This window comes from Gymnogyps californianus, chromosome 18 (genome assembly GCF_018139145.2).
Source record: "Gymnogyps californianus isolate 813 chromosome 18, ASM1813914v2, whole genome shotgun sequence".
Classification (NCBI taxonomy): domain Eukaryota; kingdom Metazoa; phylum Chordata; class Aves; order Accipitriformes; family Cathartidae; genus Gymnogyps; species Gymnogyps californianus.
The window spans coordinates 5,708,008-5,728,207 of record NC_059488.1 but is presented as its reverse complement, the minus strand read 5'-3'; the positions used below and the strand labels follow the sequence as shown (position 1 = coordinate 5,728,207).

At 49.1% G+C, this 20,200-nt stretch overlaps 1 protein-coding gene across 1 annotated transcript in view; it reads right to left on the bottom strand.

Moving 5' to 3' along the window:
* EEIG1 (estrogen-induced osteoclastogenesis regulator 1) overlaps positions 1-12,781 on the bottom strand; it is a 41,044-nt gene extending 28,263 nt beyond the window's left edge. The window contains exons 1-2 of the mRNA XM_050907907.1: positions 12,662-12,781; positions 10,617-11,253 (exon numbers count right to left, since the gene is read on the bottom strand). Coding sequence (XP_050763864.1) covers positions 10,617-10,762 — 146 coding nt within the window. The 5' untranslated portion in view covers positions 10,763-11,253; positions 12,662-12,781. The remainder of the gene's footprint in view (positions 1-10,616; positions 11,254-12,661) is intronic.
* Between the last annotated feature and the right edge of the window lie 7,419 nt (positions 12,782-20,200).

Below are 20,200 nucleotides of genomic sequence, written 5' to 3'. Positions count from 1 at the left end.
TTTTCCATTGCAAAGCCAGACTGGAGCATAATACGTGGTAATTTCTGAAAGGCACTAAACAAGACCTTAAATTTCGTTTTCTACATTTGGTACACTGAATGGCAAGAGAAGGCACTTGCCTCATTGAGGCAAACATGCAGCAATCCGAAAAGAAAGTTTTCTAGCTTTAGTTGTTTATTTCAAGAGAGCACATTTCAGGCTAGTTACCAACCACATGCAGGGGTGATGGCCTCTGTAAGTCTCTAAAGCTGCATTGCTAATTAGTGCTGCAGCTTTCTAGCCCTTCCAGGACAGTAAAATCCATGTACTCTCTTCCTTCCTCCCATGTAAGCACCCTCAGTGCTTTCAGGCTGAACAGACAGGGTTCTTTTCTCATTCAGAATACAGCATATGGCAGTAGAAGTATTTTTAGCTTCAGTCCCATCTCCTACTACAACATGGGACCTCCTTCAAGGCCTCCTCTCACCAATGAAGTATGACAAATTCAGCCAAATAAGAGGCATAATCCTGCCCTCTTGCCAGCTCAGCTACTTTCTATCCGCAGGGAAAGCATCCGTTATACAGACTGTATATGCTATTGCTTATCTAGAACATCCTGTCTCTTCCACACTTGCCTCCTCCCAATCCTCTAGTCTCCATGTGCTTCCTCTTCGTTTTCTTCCTCATCCCCATAACTCCATCCCATTTCCTCAATCTTTTCTTCATCTCAGCCTTATGAATTGAGCTACACGGGAGACCCACGAGAAGCATGTGAAAATGACATCCATGAAGATCAGCAATTTTTAATCCTGCAGAACAATTCCCTTTCTTGCTCATCAGATTAAAAATACACCAAACAAGAACGCTGTTCATCCAGTGAACACAGGCACAACTGTTTGTCTAGTGGGAAGTGCCTTTCAAACCCGGGCACTAAATGAAATGCCGAGTCCCACTGTATGGTACCAGAGAGATCATGATGCCAAGTCCGAAGTTACGATAGCGATGTGTATCATGTCTCCCAGCATGTGCACAAAGGCATAATATGAATAAACTGCCAGAAAAAAAAGCCTCTCATCCTGCAGGGTAAGCAGCTGGTACTGGGGTGCGGTAACACATCCAGCCACCTGAAATAATCACCTTTACAGCACAGATTACTGATATGAGGTCACAGGCCATTATAGAAGAAACAAGCAGATCCAAATGTTGGTTCAGGGAACTCCTAAAGGCTTCTGTTTTATTATATAATAAGCCACAGCTACAAAATAATTCCCGACCCATTTCAGAGCAGGCTGCAAGCCCAGTGCAAAGCCAGCAGCCCACAGAGGATGCAGAACATATCCTGTTTGAAAAAGGGAGGCCACCTACAGAGCCACATCCGTCTGTCCTTGCACGGATGAGACCTTACAGAGCCAAGCGCAGGTGGATGCAGCAAGAGCTCACCATCCCACTACGTCAGGCTTGTGAGCATACAGACTTGCCCTGAAGTGAGGGAGGTTTCTGATCCGAGGGAGACACTGGGTTCTTTCCCGAAACACTACCAGATGTAGCTTCCTGCAATAAAATAATAAGAAGAAATAAATCTGTACCTACCTCATTTATCTAGAAACTGGTACCAGAACAACTTGCCATTGGCAACTTAGGGCCTATTAAAATACCAACCACTGTGCAGCAAGACCACAGGCTCCCGAAGGCATGCATGAATTCCTCAGAAATACAGCTACAAAGCTAGAGTCAACACTGATGGCAGCTCAAGAGCACAAAGAATAAACAGACTGGAAGCCATTTAGGTTTTCCCCTGTATTTCAGAAATAAATACATGTCTCAAAGGGGGGGGCACCCTCTCCTACCTCCCCTTGTCCTCGGCCAGAGCTGTTGGTATTGTCACTCTGCAAATCAAGTGGGCCCCAGGGCCCCAGTCTCGAAGTAGAACATTAATTTCCAATGAGTAATTTTTTGAGCCAAGGGCTGCTAAAGTCACACAGATAAAGCTGTTGCTAAGAGTTAGCTGTCAAAACAATGCCAGTTCAGAATCAGCGATGAGGGGGAAGTTTGAAAGCCGGCTGTATCTGAACATATTTACTGATGCTGTACACACAGCGTATCGGTTACAGGGCTTTAGATTACAGCTTCTGGTCAACAAAGCAGCCCCTGCCTGAGCAACAGCAAGCGGAACAGGAGTCAGAGCATTAACAGAGACTGTTCTTTACTCAACAGGATACAGCCCCTGTGGCAGGAAAGTTTTAACGTAACTCGGCCCATCTTGCAACAGGCTCCAACATGATGACTGGTGACAGGAAGAGGCAAGTCCGGCACGAAGCAAATCAACCCACCCCAAAGCCTCTGCGGTCGGACCCTGCAGGTGTAGCAGCCAGAGCCCAGAAAAGGTGATAGAAATGCTCTGCAAACTCTAAGCACAGCTTAAGATCGTTTGTGCCGGGGACCTTGCAGTGCTGTATCACTTCTGCACTTTCTCCAACACCCTCAACTTGCCAGAGGTTAAACATCATCCACCACTTCTGCCCTCATGACTTTCACCTACATTTAGCTACACTGCTGCAATGAAACCCCTTTTGCTCATCTTTGCTGTCTAGTTTCTCTATATTTGTTTCAGAATGCAAGCAGTGCAGGTACTATGCCTTAATATTATCTTGAACTAGGTTATGTTTTATTGCAAATCATTTCTAGAGGCTGTATTCAATGCCTCCTCCATTAACACCCCCACAGCCCACTCCTGAGGCTGCAGCCAGGACAGAAGGATGTTAGCATGTGAAGCTGCTCCGGAGCATTAAAACTCACTCTCTTGATCTGTACATTAGGAATACATTTATACATAGGGAAGGTCTACATTTTTAGACATGTTTGCCACAAAAGCACTTTTAAAATATGTTATCCCACCACATGCTCTAGCAGAGGATAGAGCCAAGCACATGTCGTCTTAAAGTATGGAACTGGGAGAACAGTGTAGAGCCACAAACAAGCTCCTTCCTCTACTACACCCTGGCAATCCCGCTCAAATCAAGAGGCAGAACTCAGCCAGCGATCCTCTCCTTTCACTACAGCGGGTTCTCTTCCCCTCTTGGGGACAGTGACTCTAGAAGAAACTATTTAGTTACCTAACCTTTGTTTTAAGGCAGACAGTGGTGAAGATTTAGATCTCAAGTGGACTGAATCAGTCCTTTAGTCTCTGCTTAACCAAACAGTTAACGAAAGAGCCAAACGCGGTGAACCTAGTTACCTGAAGGATCCTGTAACATCAGGCACAGTGACTATTTACGTGAAGACAGTGAACTAGTTGCTTTCTAACTCTCACCACTGAGACACGGCTGCATTTCAGAGGTGGTAGGACTTGCACCTCCCTTCACAAAGTTTTCTGAATCACCAGCCGTGTGTTAGCAGGGCAATGCTTCTCCCTCTTTATTTATGTCCTACAGAAATGAAAAAGTTTTGTATACCACCAAGACATAATGATGCTTTGCATCCCGCCAGCTGAGGAAAGCAAGTAGCTTTAGGTCTGTACCTACATAAGGATGACAAAGCCACACTTACTCAAAAGCTGACCTTAGTCCACAGGGAGCTATCGGCATGAGGTGCCTCTCCAAATACCAGCATTTCCTTTGGCTTTCTGGATGCAGCTTTGCACACACACACACAAAAAAGCACGTGGCGCAGGAAGCGGCCTTTCACTCTTACTCAACTAAAAATTGCAAGGCTAAGAACATTCTTGGTTCAGCCTTACAGCACCAAAATACTTTGAGGCTGGACCACCCTAACAGGGTCAGCTCTTCCCAGATCGAGCCTGCATGCAAGCAGCTGCTGGGCTGCAGAAGACCAACTATGTTCTTTGGTTCAAACTGGCGCAGGAGTGCCAGGATCAGAAAACTCAGCTGAAATGCTGAACATGCTTGGGAACGCATGCTCCCTAAGGAAATACAGTCTGAGGTGCCTTCAGAAGACAATAAGGAAGGTGGGAAATGCCCTCAAAGTTGCTCAACTCATGCAAAACAGTCTTTCCCCTAGACTCAGCCAGGGGCTTTCAGAGTATAATCCCTTCCTTCAAATCCAGAAATACCAGAGTTGAAACTGTTGGCATGCTAACAAAACAACGTAGGATGAAGTGTCAGGAGTCTGTGGATAACACCTGGCTTTCCACTTCCTTCACATCATGCACCGGCAACGCTCGTTGCCAACACGCAGCCAGAAATCAATCAGCGCCGAGGTAAAAGAGCATCTGGCTGTCACTCAACATTAACTGACACTGTAAGCAGAAGCAGGGGGGGAAATTTAATCAAGTCTTCTTCTTCTATGATACCCAAAGATGTACATGTACGTACTACATCAGCCTGTAGCTTTAGGCACTCATTTGGACATCCAGGCTCCTGCCTGCGCTGACCCATGGATCTGAAACCTCCCGATGAGCTTATCGTATCATCTCTCTAGGAACAAAGATGCACAGCCCCCCCAAAAGCTTCAAACTGGTACAAAACGCACCAGCCCATCTGCTTCACAAAACCGGTTGCCATGAATACATCCCTATTGCTCTGTGCCTGCTATTTTTAAAGATACTTGGGAGGCAACTGAATTCACTGGCGGTTGTGCTATTTAAGTATCTGGATTAATACTGTTAAAGGAATATATCTGTACTTCCCTGTGGGGAAATACAGCACCTGCCTGGCCTACACCTGGCTCAGATGCATTTTCAGGAGACCAACCTCTGTAATCCAACGACAGGGCGATAAACCCACAGACAATAGACGCTTTTCACGCAGAGCACTGTAAACTGAAATGGGTGAGTCTTACCCTCAGAAGCCCCGCCAGAGTGTAAGGAGACTTTACAAAGGGCGGGGAAAGGACGAGCGTGCTGGTTTTGGCAGGGATAGAGTTAATTTTCTTCATAGTAGCTAGTATGGAGCTATGTTTTGGATTTGTGCTGAAAACAGTGTTGCTAACACAGGGATGTTTTAGTTACTGCTGAGCAGGGCTTACACAAAGCGAAGGCCTTTTCTGCTCCTCACCCCACCCCACCAGCGAGGAGGCTGGGGACACACAAGAAGCTGGCAGGGGATAGAGCTGTTCCAACAGCTGACCCCAACTGACCAAAAGGATATTCCATACCATATGACGTCATGCTGGGGGACGTCACATGACATATAAAACTGGGGGAAGAAGGAGGTGGGGGGGGATGTTCGGAGTGATGGCGTGTCTTCCCAAGTAACCGTTATGCGTGATGGAGCCCTGCTTTCCTGGAGATGGCTGAACACCTGCCTGCCCATGGGAAGTGGGGAATGAATTCTTCATTTTGCTTTGCTTGTGTGTGCAGCTTTTGCTTTACTTATTAAACTGTCTTTATCTCAACCCACGAGTTTTCTCACTTTTACTCTTCTGATTCTCTCCCCCATCCCACTGGGGGGGAGTGAGCGAGCGGCTATGTGGGGCTTAGTTGTCGGCTGGGGTTAAACCTCAACAGTCCTTTTTGGTGCCCAGTGTGGGGCACAAAGGGTTCAAGATAATGATAGATTCGATTGGAATGTGGTAGATTGAACTTATAGCTGTTAACTGCTGTTTAGCTATTAATTCACAGGCTCCTGTGCTTGCCATGGGGCTTGCTTGCCTTACTGTATATTAGACTCTTGTGCTCGTTAGTGGCTGCTTTTTGCTTTCACTGCTTGCTCTACTGCTATCATCTTACTCTGCTATGCCTGGGAACATTTTGATAACAGCAATGGCGATGTGCCTGGGCTGGCAGATGGCTAGGGCATCGCTGCTGTTTCTGTGCTGCTGTACTGGACAGGCTGGAACTCCGTCGTGAACTCGAGTCGAAGGGACTATGACCTGTGGATGAGTCCCCGCAGGAGCAGGACACCCCAAAGCATCTGTGGCTGTGGATAAGTCCACACCAGAGCAGGTACATCTCGAAGTGTCTGTGGCCATGGTTATGTCTGTGCCGCAGCAAGTATACCTCTGAAGGGATTGTGGCCCAAGGATAAGCCCACGCTGGAGAAGGTACACCTCGAAGCATCTGTGGCTGTGGGTAAGTCCATGCTGCAGCAGGTACACCTTGACACATCAGTGGCTGTGCATGAGGTCATGCTGGAGCAGCTCAAAGCATGTGGCCATGGATAAGCCCACGACTGAGCAGGTACACCCCTGGAGGGACTGCAGCCACGGGTAAGGCCATGTTGGAGCAGGTACGCTCCTGAAGGGACTGTGGCTGTGGGTAAAGCCACGCTGGAGCAGGTATATCTCTGAAGACATTGTGGCCCATGGAGGCAGCCACGCTGGAACAAGTGCACCTCAAAGTGACTGTGGCTGTGGATAAGTCCATGCTGCAGCAGGTATACCCCTGAAGAGACTGTGGCTCATAGATAAGGCTCCACTTGGAGCAGGTACACCTGTAAGGGACTGCAGTCTGTGGATAAGTCCAGGCTGGAGCAGGGGCAAGGGGAGGAGTTCATTGCAACGTTAAACCTTATGGTCTGGTCCAAAGGGACCAGGGGTGGAGATTGTAATGGAAATACCTTTAAATTGTTGTAACCCAGGACTTGAGTTGCATATTAAGGGAATTACTATAGCAGGAACCGCTTCCTGCTAGCCAGGCTACAAGCAAGGGGAGGAGTTCATTACAATGTTAAACCCTATAACCTGGCCCAAAGGGTCCAGGGGTGGAGATTGTAATGGATATACCTTCAAACTGTTGTAACCTATGATTTGAGTTGCATGTTATAGGAGCTACTACAGCAGGAACCACCTGAACCAATGGAAAACAAGCCTTACAAGAAGCAGTGCAAGTGCAGCAGTGACCTGACCTGACCTGGCTTTGGTGCCCAATAACTCAACACAACACACCACCTCTCCTGTCCTGAGTGACCACCGTAACAGATGGAGCCCAAAGTCATGGACTAAATGAACTCAATGGACATTTGTGGACATTTTGTGGGCATTTTATAGACATTTTACATGGGTAGCCCATAGACTAAGGGAATGATATCTGTGTATTATATCAAAGGATGAGAAGGGGGATAGTGGTTGATGAGGTTGTATTGGATAGTGTGGTACCTGAGCATGACGTAAATAGTATGGAATAAGGGGTGGAGAATGTGCTGCTTTTGGCTGGGATAGAGTTAATTTTCTTCATAGTAGCTAGTATGGAGCTATGTTTTGGATTTGTGCTGAAAACAGTGTTGATAACACAGGGATGTTCTAGTTACTGCTGAGCGGGGCTTACACAGAGTCAAGACCTTTTCTGCTCCTCACCCCACCCCACCCCACCAGCGAGGAGGCTCAGGGTGCACAAGAAGCTGGCAGGGGACACAGCCAAGACAGCTGACCCCAACTGACCAAAGGGATATTCCATACTATATGACATACTGCTCAGCCTATAAAGCTGGGGGAAGAAGAAGGAAGGGGGGGATGTTTGGAGTGATGGCGTTTGTCTTCCCAAGTAACCGTTACACATGATGGAGCCCTGCTTTCCTGGAGATGGCTGAACACCTGCCTGCCCATGGGAAATAGCGAATGGATTCCTCGTTTTGCTTTGCTTGCACGTGCGGCTTTGGCTTTACTTATTAAACTGTCTTTATCTCAACCCATGATTTTCTCACTTTTACTCTTCTGATTCTCTCCCCCATCCCACTGGGGGGGAGTGAGTGAGCGGCTGTTTGGGGCTTAGTTGCTGGCTGGGGCTAAACCATGACAATGAGCAAAAGAATATTTATAGCTGCAACTTTAGTCACTAAAATACCCATGGTTTAATGCAAGTCCTGAGCACAGCAAGCGTGGAAAAAGGGTACCTGCCTGCAAGGAAAAAAAAAAAAAAAAACAAACCAGAAAACCCAAGAGAGGCAAATCCCCAAAGCTGAAGTTGCTGACAGGACCTGGACCTTTTCCAGAGTGCCTTTAATTCCTAAGAGTGTTAAGTCTTAATGCACTTCAGACAGGTTCCGCTCCAGCCAGGCTGCTTTGTCCCAGCCTGGGCAGAGGAGGTGCGAGCAGCTCACAGCCCGGGAGCGGGGTCCCAGCCTGGGGTGTGCCCCACCGGACCCACAGCACCAGGCTGCAGCAGGTACGTGCAACCCAGGCTGAAGTGGACTTGGGACCAGGACGGGCTGACGGGAGCTGGCAGTACAGCCTCCCACTTCTGCTCTGCTCATAGGTCAAATTAACCCGGTGCCACCTGGGAACTCATTGGATATATCATATCCCCACCTCTCACCACAGACATGCCCAAGCTGCCAAGTAAGTTTATTGTAAATAACCTGAAAATCTCTCTCTGGAGATTCTTATATTCTCAGACAATACTCTTCTTTCCACATCATAGGTCACTTAAGAAAAGAGAAAACTGATTGAGTGTGTCCTATGAAGGGGTTCCTATACCTACTTCTCCCCCCTGTTTACAGACTCCAAACAACATGGGACACCTTGTTCAGATCAGTTCTCTGAAAACTCATGGGCAGAAGGAGCTACTGGTCTGCTCGATCATAGCTGCATACCTCCTATTGCCACAGACTGCAGAAGCAGCCCAAACTGACTGCAGAGCAAACACCAGACTTTTTTTACATAAGCAGCTCACATAAGATGACCTGACAGACATTACAACCTCAAAAGCAATCATTTCTGGAAGTGGTTGACTTCAGAGAAACAATCACAGATTCTAAATAACGTACAGACTTCTAACACAACATGGACACAGCATCCCCTTCCCTTTAGTCTTTCCCCAGATCCAAAGAATATCAAAAAGATCATGGAAATGACTAGAGGAGCACAGAGCATAGCCAAGGCATGATCTGGGAGCCTCTCCACACGGTAACTCTTCTCCTCACCGTTCCTGGAAATTCATCCCTCCTGAAGTTTCCCTAACTGCAACAGGGGAAAATATTTGGAAAAGGTCAAATGACTCAATACCACTGAGACCCGTAACTTTTCAAGCAGGAACAGGTTTCCATGTGCTTTCAGTTAGAGTACAGACAGGTTAGGGGAAAGGCGGCAAACCCAACAGCCTACTTCCCCTTTGCTCGTTTATTAGCAATCAAGCCAGTTGAGAGTAATGTATGTGTTTGGTTTAAATTACAGATGATTTCGCTGCTGGAACACATCTGCAACGCACCGTGCTGAGCGAACTGCTGAACCTCAGCCAGCTCAGAAAACAACCCAACGCAACCCAAACGGCTGGCTGCATCAGCAAACCCCAGCGACGGCTCCTAGAAGCTGCTTTCAGGGACAACAAGGAGGGAGATCGACATTTCTCAGCACAGGTTTTTCCTGAGACACCCTCCAGTTCAACTCATTTTATTATGACTCCAGGAAGCAGAGGGGTTAATTTCTTTCCAAGTTCACATACTGTTTGAATTCCTTAGATAAGCTGCTTCCACCAAACCCAAGGATCTAGCCTCAGGGGAGAACACTGTAAGGAAAAGCTCTTTTGATAGATTTTCTTCAAAAGAGAAATTAAATCAAAGTCCATTTTTGGAGGTGTTCCACGCCCACGGCTTCTACAGACTTCAGATGAGGTTGCACCATGCCTCTGGAAGAAAAACCAAGCTTTGAGCAGTGCCCTACCACTTCTTTTTGCAAAACAGAAATGTTTTACGCTTGCCCAATAAAATCTTCTCTCCTGAAATAAGAAAGCTCAGTGTGCAGCACCACAAAGAGGAAAACCAGACCAAATCAGGCTTTAGCTCTGCGATAAAGCACTTAACAGCTAGCACAAAATAATTCTGTACCTTTAAAACTGAGCAGTCACTCAGGAAAGCAAAAAAACAAGTTTTGAAAGCCACTGAAGGCTTCCTTCACATCTTGAGGCAGAAAGAAAGCAAGTCCGGGCTGTTATGGAATTCGCGTTTGCATACTGCTGGTGATAATCTATGTGCATAGTTGGAAACAAAGCAAGTTTTTATTAGCAATTAGTAGTAGCAGGAGTGGGGACAGACCTGCCTGAAGGAGTCAGAGAAATGCCAATACACGATGGCAAAACAACCTTGTAAGATGTGCAGCAGAACAATCCCAATATGACAGATCACATAAAAAAAGAAGATACTGCAGCTATAAACTTGGAGATGCAATGGCATCGGTTCAAGGAGATAAACTGTGTCTTTAACACTGACAACTTTGACTCCAGGCAGCAGTTTTCCCTTGCACAGCAATTTGCAATGCAAAGCAAGCTACTTCCACTCTTACCAAAAGCAGTAATTCGGAAGCAAAGGAGGAGAGCAAAGTTGGGAAGGGTTGATTTGCTTAGATACAATTTCCTACAGAGTTGAGTTTCAAGTCAGGCATGACAGCAATATAGCGTAGGGTCTGAAATAGCATGTGAGAACTTGGGCAAGAAGGGGCATGGGGGGGAATATGAGAGGATTTCCTCCACAAACCCCAGTCCCTTTCAGGGGAGCGACCTCCCGCTCCCTCCCCGCGTCTCTGAAAAAATCAATCCAGCTCTGATCAGCCAACACCACCCAGGTTCAGAGCTCTCCAGCTATGTTCTTCCCCCACTCCGGAGAATGATGTGGCATGTGGGGCCCTATAACAGAACTATTAAAATCCCATCAAGGGGTAGGCAAGTGGTAGCCATATGCTAAACCGCTCAAGTGAAAAATAACCAGGGAAAGAAGCACAGCCAGGAAGCAAGTCTGCAAGCAGCTTCTTACCTGGTAGATAAGCTAGCAAAGTCTCCTCCATCTAGCAGCCTGATTTTGCAGAACAGAACCCCATTCACAAAGGGGACAGCAGTCAGCTCTTCTAGAGTGAAACTTGTTTGAAACTTGAATTTCTTCTTCTTCATCAGGAAAGCCATGGGCAAATTCAGCGTGGAAAGCCCAGGAATTCCAAATAAGATCAGGGAGGAGCGGCTCAAAACACACACAGACAAGCAGAGGAACGGCACTCGTTCCAGGAGCGCAAGCAGGGAGTAAATTCCAGTTCAGTTACAACGACGGCCCAGCTTCAAACACACAATTCTCTTCTCTTTGGTGGTCGGATCTGGCTGTGGGATCATCGCCACGGCAGGCTTCAGGTGAGGAGGAAGAGGTCAGATTAAATCTCTGCAACATCTCCAAGGGAAAAGGGAGGGAGAGAAGTTGGTCTCAGCTCCAGACCAGCAGGAGCTGTCCCAGTTAGAGGCTGCAGTGCTCCGTCTTCAGCACAACCCCTCCAGAAAGCATCTCTTGTGGGAAGGCATCTTGAGTCTCCAAAGAAGCCTTAAGTCTGCGGGCAGCACATTCAGAGAGCTTCCAGTTTCTATCTCCTCCTCTTGTGCAACTCCTTGATACAGGTCTTCGGGTCAGCCTTTGGGAGGGAAATAAGTAAATTAGTCCCAGCCAGTCTTGGGCTCCTCCTCCTCTAAAACCTGTTTGGATGGGTAATATTCAGTCCAGACTCATACCCGTCTTAAGAGGTATGGCCCCAATTAGCCTGGCCCCAACATCCTCTTTCCCCTTTTTGCCTACAGCAAGCTTCACTGTTGTCATCCCCCTTGTAATTTGTTTTGCAAAGCAGCTAATAAAAATCTGCTCTATTTTCACCCATCATCTTCAGAAGCAGTTTACAGAGCAAGATCAGTCTAACACGTAGTCTAACAAGAGTAAGCAAAAGCTGTCTCAAGAAATGCAAAAATCTGTTTCTTTTCTGTATTTCCGACCAGCCCTAAGTGTTAGCACCTGTGTCTTATAAATGGAGAAAGCAGCACAGAGGAAAAAAAAAAGCAGTCTGCTCCAGATTACACAGCGTAACAACCAAATCAGGTCATCTGGCTGTCCAATAGCCAGGCCCACCGAGTACGCTGCCTTCCCCCGGCACCAGGTCCGCACCAAGCCGTGCCCCGCACAGTTCAGTTTTGAGGCTGGAGACAGTAATGTCGTTACACATTTACGCAACACCTAAGCCAGGGAGGCCAAGAGCTGATTAGCATCTAAAAGGGACGAGGTTATGAACACCGGGCAGTAAACAATCCTCACCGATACTCAGAATTAATGACTGCAAACCAACGCAGGCAAAGCTCCTGCTGCCTGCACGGGTGTGCAGTTAAAGCCCCTCTCCCGCTCGGGCAGCAGCGGGCAAATCCAGCCGGCTCTGCCCGCTGTGCTGGGGCCTGGGCACCTCTGCAGGGGCACCGCTCTCCCGTGGCCACTGTGGAGTGGAGCGAGGGGGCAGACTGGTGACTGCTCCACACCACCAGCCCCCTCCATGAGCCACACCTGCCCCCTCTGCCCCTGCACCGAGCTGCTGCTAGGTCTCTGCCTGCCTTCCAGCCCCCTGGACCGTGCACTGAGATGCGGACAGGTCTCAGCCCACCTCTGGGCCCTGTGGATCACGCACCAGGCTGCAGTGAGGTCGCAGCCTACCCCCTGGGACCCTTGGGCCACGCACTAAGCTGTGGTCAGGTCTCAGCTCGCTTTCTGAGCCATGCACTGAACGGTGGCCAGGTCTCAGCCTGCCTCCCGGCCTTGTGAGCCACAGAGTGAACTGCAGCCAAGTCTCAGCCCCTCTCCCAGCCCCAGGGGCCATGCACTGGGCCGTGGCCGGGCTGCAGCCCAGCTCTAGCCCCAGGAACAGTGCATCGAGCTGCAGCCAGGTCTCAGCCCCACTCCCAGCCCATGCAGCGAGCTGCAGCCGGGTCTCAGCCCCACTCCCAGCCCCCCGACCACGAGCTGACCTACGGGAGGTCTCAGCCCGCTTCCCGGCCACCTCCACCGACCTGCGGCCCGGTCCCGGCCCGGTTCCTGCCCGGCCCCGCTCGCACTGCCTGCCCTCTCCTCGCACGACCGCCACAGCCACCGCGGCTCCCCGCCACAGCCGCCTCTGCTAGCGCTACGCCAACTGCGGCCACTACGCCAACGCCGCAGGCAGCCACAAGGCAGAGCAACGCCACCGCCGCGCTTCGGGAATACCAACCCGACACTACGTAACCCCCCTCCACCGCCCTCCTCCCCGGAGAGGGGGGAGGGGAGCACGAGAGCGACGCCACCCGATTGGGCAAGCATCAAGGAGGCGGGCCGAGCACAGCAAGACTTTGATTGGTTGCTCCGGCACGGAGGGGGGAAGAAAGCGCGGGGATTGGAGGCGGAGGCTGTCGGTTTGGGTAAGACCCGCCTCCTGGCTGAGGGGGTGGGCGGGAAGTGGGGGGCTCTGAGGCGGCCCTGGGGTCGCCTCAGCGGGGAAGGTGGCGGGAGCGCGGCCCAGTGTGGCTGCCCGGGCAGTCGTGTGGCTGCCGGCAGGGGGGTTCCTCGGGCCTTCCCGCCCCCCCAGGATGTCCGATAGCCCCTCCGCAGGCCGAGCTGGCACTGGAATGTGCGGGACTGGAGCGGGCTGGCTGAGGGGATGGCAGGCCTGAGCCCCTGGACCCTGCAGTCGAGGTGTCCCTGCTTGGGCTGAGGTGATGGGAGAGGCAGCTCTGACAGATGTCATCTCTCTGCATTCTCCTCAGCGCTGCCCCTTGACAGCCAGCACCCCTTGCCCTGTCGTTGTCCCAGTGCCTTCCGTGCCCAAGCAGCTCCCGATGACATCTCTTCGAATGGGTACGTCCCATGTGCTGCAGGCACACTGCTTTTCAGGCAGCGCTGCCTCACAAACGCAGCGGTGTGCCCACACTGTCCTCACTCTGCGCCTCCGGGTACCACAGAGCAGGCCGTGGGTCAGGCTGACCAGCAGCGTCTGGGCTGGCTGTGCTGGAGCAGGAGGGAGGCCTTGGCACCACACACCTCTGCGGGCAGCACGAGGCAGGGCCAGGAGCTGGAGCCTCACCTTCCGTGTGTGAGATGTGGCAACCAGTTAAACACATCTCTTCATCAAAATGGCTCCCTGTTACTATGTGCTGCTGCTGTGTCCTGTGCTGTAGCTGGGATCCCTAGTTAGGCAGGATTCCATCATTTAAGGGCAAGCAGAACAAAATGTCTCTCCTTGTCCTGACAGAATCTGCAGTCGTCAATATGATTTGCCTAGTTTTTAAAGTTAGGGATGTGCCTAAAAGTCTCTGTGGCAGAGAAGTTGAGGCTCATAGGGGAGGGACTTTTCCCAAGGCTGATTTGCACGTCAGGCAAAGCTTGGATGAAAGCCTGGGAGTCCTCATTCTCTTTGCCAGGCTTTGATGCCCAGACTCCTTGCCTTTAATCTTTGCCATCTATGCAGACAATATCAGAGGTATCAAATAATTCTACCACAACGTGAGCCTTAAAAAAAAAGTCTGCTAGGAAAAGTACACGGCAAAGTACTTGGATAAAAGCTAAACACTGGCTTAAGCCAAATGCGTTGTTATGATTCTTGCTTACCAGGTTAAGCAGATACACAGACTTCGGGCTGGGAAAACATTTCATATTGGTACAGTGAACCATCACAGGAGATACCAGTCTTCCCATACAGCAGGGTTTGTGGAGGCTGCTTTTAAAGGTAGGGCTTGAATCGTTCCATCAATGGATATCTGGTGTTTCAAGGCCTCAAGACATTGCTAGAGATGGGCTGGGTTGTTTTGCTTTCTGTTTCTCAGTTTATTGGGAAAGAGCTCAGCCTGCTAAATATTTAATATTTGCCAAGCTGGGATGCTCGAATGCTGGAAGCATCTGAAGAATCCAGCCCAGTCCCTCACACTTCTCATTCCCTGAGCGTACCACTGACAGACGTGTCGATCTTTCACTTCCATCACTAGGTAAAGGATAAACGATCTCTCTGTTTGTGGTGCGGGAGGAGGCCATGTGTTATCTGGTATGATTCACTCTGATAAATAACCTCCTCCTCGGACTTCTCTTGTTTATAGCAACAGCCCCAAATGCTAAAGTTTACAGAGATTTTAATCCTTGCTGTTCTCACGCATATTTACTCTGCAGTTTTATCAGAAACATCTCTTGAAAACCTCAGTGTTTTTATAATTAATTGAATAATGTGACTGATGTTAAAAATAAACGGATTTGGAAAAATGCCCAGTGAGCTGCTGAACAGTGTGTAATACAGCAACTGTAGCTGGATTCTCAGGGGTATGTATATTTTCCTAACAAACGCAGTCTCATGACTTAGAGATTAAATCTTTATTAGTTCGAAATTTACCCTGTTGATTTTTCTGTGTTTGTGCTGCATAATTGTTTCTGGACAAATTCACATTTTTTAAAGGGACAGTGCTCCTCCGAATGTCTGCCTCTGCTGATCTCAGAGTGGGTGGCTTACTCTGAGCCCCACGGAGGCACCACAGAGGGGATGTGGGTGCAGGGTATCTCCGTCCGTCCACCATCCCACTGGCTTTATATTCTTTTCCAATCCAGGTCCAATCCATTCACTGAGGGGCCGTGTGTGTGAACAGGGCGCTCTGATATATATTGATTCTGCTTACCCCAGACTCAAATGCTGATGATTTCTCCTCTACGACCTTGGCCACACTGTGCGCACCGCACCTCTGCTCCATGAACCTCAGCCACATCCCTGCCCCATGCTCTCCCTGACCTAAGCCTTTCCTGATGCCGCTCCCCGATGCCGCCACCACTTCCTCAACTTTTGCTGGCTCAGAGCATCATCTTATCAGTCTGGGATAATTTATCAGTTTGGGCTGTGCACTTAAGTCTGGCCTCACCTCTGCTATCACCGGAGGTGTGTCTCACCGGCCAGGGCTGGGATCTCTACGCTCCGCTTGCCTTGGGACTGCGAGTGAGCAGGCACAGAGATGGCTTCTCTTGCCTCCTCCCTCCCCGCTTCGAGAACTGAGATAAAGCAGCAGGGGAGAAACAAGGCAAGATAAATTCAGAAGGGACAAAACTCAGCGAGGTGAAGCGAGATAGATTCTGTAATGCGTTTGGTGAGCTGTCAAATCCTATCTCTTATCCCAGGGGAGTCCCAGATACACAAGCAAATCATCAAGCCCGGTAAACTAGATTATCAGCATCTTTCTCTGGAAAACATCACGCTAATCCATTTGTCCTAGCAGCCAAATGATTAAAGTTTGAAAACTAAATTATACACGTTGCTACAACAGCGTAAACAGAATAATGGCTCTCCTCTATTACACCTGTAACCTCTGTTATAATAGCTTTAATGAGCTTTCAGCCTCGTCATCCAAAAAGAAAAGATTATCGCACGACGCTTTATGCTATAAAGGTGTTCTTCGTGGTGCTGGTAGCCAAGCACCTGCAATGCACCCACTCTGAGGAGCTGCACAGGAGCTGCGGGCCGGGCACCCACGGTGGGTGGGTGCTTTCCCCAGAGCTGGGGGGCAGACCCAGGCTGGGGAGCTCCCGAAATGGGGCGGGGGGTGCAGGCCCCCGGGGCAGGACACCGCAGCAGTGTGAGCCCCGCCTGTAGGGTGCAGGCTGCTGGAAACCCTGTGAGGGGAATGGGTACCTCTCCCCATTACATAGGATTATCCTATGGTGTGGAGTTATTCCAAGCTTGCATCTTCTCAGCTTAATTTAATAACAGGCTGCGAGCTCTACTTTGATCTGCTTGTGTTTTTCACTAGTTCCATATTTAACTGGACTCATCATCATAAAGGCCAGGAACTGTTTCACTTTCTGTGCCAGGCTGGGTTTCCTGTTGGATGTGCAGAGGACACACCTGCACGGTGGGTTTCTGGCCTGCCAGGACAGGGGATCCTGTTATCGACAGAGACAAAGGGAGCACAGGAATCTGGAGTCGGTGGATTCCTTTCCCCAAACATGTGGCCAGACCTGAAAATCCAGCTGCCTGGCTTTTTTTGTTTACTGGTTTCCATGTCTGCTCCAGTGTGTCCTGGGAATGTGTGGCAGGACTCTCCGCTTCTTTCCAGGAGGCCTGTCGGTGGAACTGGAGCTGGTTTGCCCCTTCCAAAATCTGCAGACTGGAACCCGCTTTGCCTCGAGGCTTGTTGTGTTTATTAAGCGTTATCCTGTCTCTGTATCCCAGGTGTCCCTTCAGCGCTCTGCTGGACAAGAGACTTGCTGGCCGTGGGCTCTCCCACTGGTTCTGTGCTTCTGGCTGCAGCCCCACAAATGCCGCTGGTACCCCAAACGCAGCAGAAACAACTGTAAGTCTGCGGTTCCCGCTTGACACGGCAACCTCTAATTTGGGATCCCGGGCGGTAGAGGTAACAGAAACTGTCCCTGCTGGGGCTGGGCTTCTGCCTTGGGTTAATCACCTTGTGGGGCTGGGACCCAAGGGCTGGTGAGCCCAGTTTGCAGGTGATGTGGGCTTCATTCCTGCTCGTGAAACACAGCCTAGAAGCCGTGCCAATCATTTGTGTGAAGCTTCTTGTCCGATGCTTTCAAGAAAGACAAAGAATCTTAAATGCTTCAATTTTCATACTTAACAGACCACAATTGTGCTGACAGTACCTGCTGGCAATAACCTCTCAGATGGCAACAGGAAAAAACCACAAAAAACCCCGAAGAATGCTTTGCCAAAACAGGCTTGACAAACTTTAAAGACATTCTGGAGGAGGTAAAGGTAATTTGGGTGAGTACGCGGGTGATATCATTCTGTCCCTCGGTGGGCATCCGCTCCCAGAACGGTGATGTAGCTATGGCAGCGCACTGTACTTGGGGGATACCGACATATTTACGTGTGGTCTTCTAAAAAAATCTTAAAACCTGTCCCTTTGCTTATAATTAAAGAATTCATGTGTTTTTTTATCTTGTGCCTGCCCATTCGGTTCTGCAGTGAACTCATCCCAAAGAGAGACGTGAGCTCCTGACATCTCAGTGTCCCCTGCCCACGTTTGCAGGAAGCAGAGGGACCCTGTTTGTGCTCCCAGGCATCCTGACTTTTCTAGGGGTACCAGTGTTCTTCATCGCTGGGCTCTGCGCATTGAATTTCTTCCTCTCCAGGCTCTCACTCCTGAAAAGATTCATCAGTTGGAGGAGCAAGCAGGATCACAAAAGGTCTGGAGGACGAGGGTCATTTCTGGGACCATCCTGCCAGGGCCCTGCAGTACGCGCTACTTCGCTGCAGCTGAGGATCCCCGCGCCTTGCCCCGTTGCGCAGTGCCATCTTCTGGAAAGCCGTGCCTGAGCTGCACGCATCACAAGCAGAGTTCTGCTTCTGAAGCAGCTAGTGGTGCTGCAGGCAGCTTGGCTGCTGCCTCTGATTGCTGCAAAGTTCATCTTCTGACCCACCAAGAGTCCCTCACCAAACATCTCTTCCTCCAGCAAGTATGAAGGATGCTGTCCGCCGCCCAGCTGCTCACCCTCACCTCCGAGGTGCCCAGCGGCAGAACATCCCTGCGCAGCTCTTTGCTACTCTGGATGCTGAATACAAATCTCTAGGTACAAAAAGAACAGTAGAGGAGCACAAAGGAACATCTATAGATGTTACTCCTCAGCTTTTGTTCTGCTTGGGCACCAGTTCCCTGTTCAGTTGAACACCCCGCGTATACGTTCACCCTGTAAGTGCCCTATTTACCTGTTCCTCCTGGTTTTAACTTTAAGGGACACTTTTCTCTCTCCCTCCTCAAGTCTGATGACCTCATCATGAGCAACAACCAAGCCCCTCATCACAGTGCTCACCCTATATTTAAAATGTTGCTACATCTTTTTAATGAGACAAAAATGTGTATGCGGAACTTGCACCTGAATGCTGCTGGCTTGACTAAGCTCTATATTTATCCTGAAAAGACAAGAAAGATGAGTGATTCCAAGGGCAACACATTTACTCCTATGAAACAGTTTACTGTTTCACGTTTACTCCTATAACACAGCTTAAGTGCTTAGTCACTGAAAAAACGCACACTGCAATTTAAAGCCAAAGGCTGGTACTTCATCCATAATTTTAGGCTATTGTGGTATCTTCTGAGCAGTTGGGAGATCAGTATACTTCAGTAATCTGTCATACACAATGAAATAACTAGTGCTCCGAGGTAAGGCTGTAAAAGCTGTTATTTGAAAAAGACCATAATTATGTAAATACAAGGCCACAAAGTTCACAAACGAGAAAAAGCTACCGTGACACGTGGCTGTTCACAGCTTTCTTTGGCCCTTTCTCAGCGAGGATTCTCTGTTGCAAACTTGTTGTCATGAACTCATTTTTGCCCTGGAGCATATTGATGAACTGAAACAGCCTGTTTACCAAAAACGTATTTTTTATTAAAATTCGTATTTGTAAAGGAGAGATCATTACACAAATGAGGTAAACCAACACGTATGACATAGTTTTCACTTTAAAAATAAATTTCAATTGAGCAATTGATTTGATTTCACGAAGTCTGAGAGGAAGAGTCAGGCGAGTGTTACTCATGTGGCGAGACGCCGGACAAGGCGGGGAGATGCAGCTGATGCCGCCCTGACTCAGCGCAGAGGTGTCAGTGCCAAAGGGTCGGGAGTCTTCCAGGGGCCAAACCCTTCTCACCCCGCTGTCCTTTTCGCCCCTGTCAGACTTGCAGACGAGAGGAGATGAGGGAAGGCCGGAGACAGGCGGCAGTAGCCTCTTCACCTACTGCTCTAACCAGGGGTCCCCCATCAGCATCCCCCCATAAAAGGCTGTGTAAAGGTTTCATTTGATTGTGCAAATTCACTCCCTCATCAGTCGTTGCTCACCACATCTCAGCCCTAAAGGAGACTTAACAGCAAGCAAATCCTAGCTCTGAAAAAGTTCCATTTCAAAAGTAATATCTGACAAGCAACAAGCCCGTTAAATGTGACACACTTTGCAAGGTACGGGGAGAAGAAGAGTTATGCTTCCTTCTTTTTTTTTTTTTTTTTTGAAGTTTGCTTCCATGCATGTACAAGTGGAGCTTTTAATCTAAAAGTTTATGAAGTTACTGCAAGTCTGTGAGAATCATGTTCACCATCCTGTGAAATTAAACTTTCTCATTGCGGACCAAGCCCCACAGCCTGAACACCTCAAAGAAGAGAAAAGCGGCTCCAATGTTGTTTTGCCCTGCATAATGATAAGAAAATAGTGAGGTGAACCTCAGACCCGTTCCTCAGAATGCCACTCGAAGCCAGCCAGCAGACTAACAAAGAAAGGCTGTACTCGCTTCCAGCTCCTAACAAGTACAGAACAAACGCCACCGCCACCAGCAGAACCAAGTAACGCTCCAAAATTCACTCAATGAAATCAGCGGCTGACAAATTCCAAATGTTGGGAATTACTGCGTGGCTGAAGCTCTGTAGTCCAGGTCCACTTTGATGGATCAAGGTATTATGGAGGTGACAAACTATGCAGATAAGACAGAGATGCAGTTCCACCGGTTACACCCACCTGAGTGAAACTCATCCAGGCCCTCGTGTATTAACTACGCTGAGACAGGTAAGACATTGCTCCAAGACGTATCCCAGGACAGTATCTG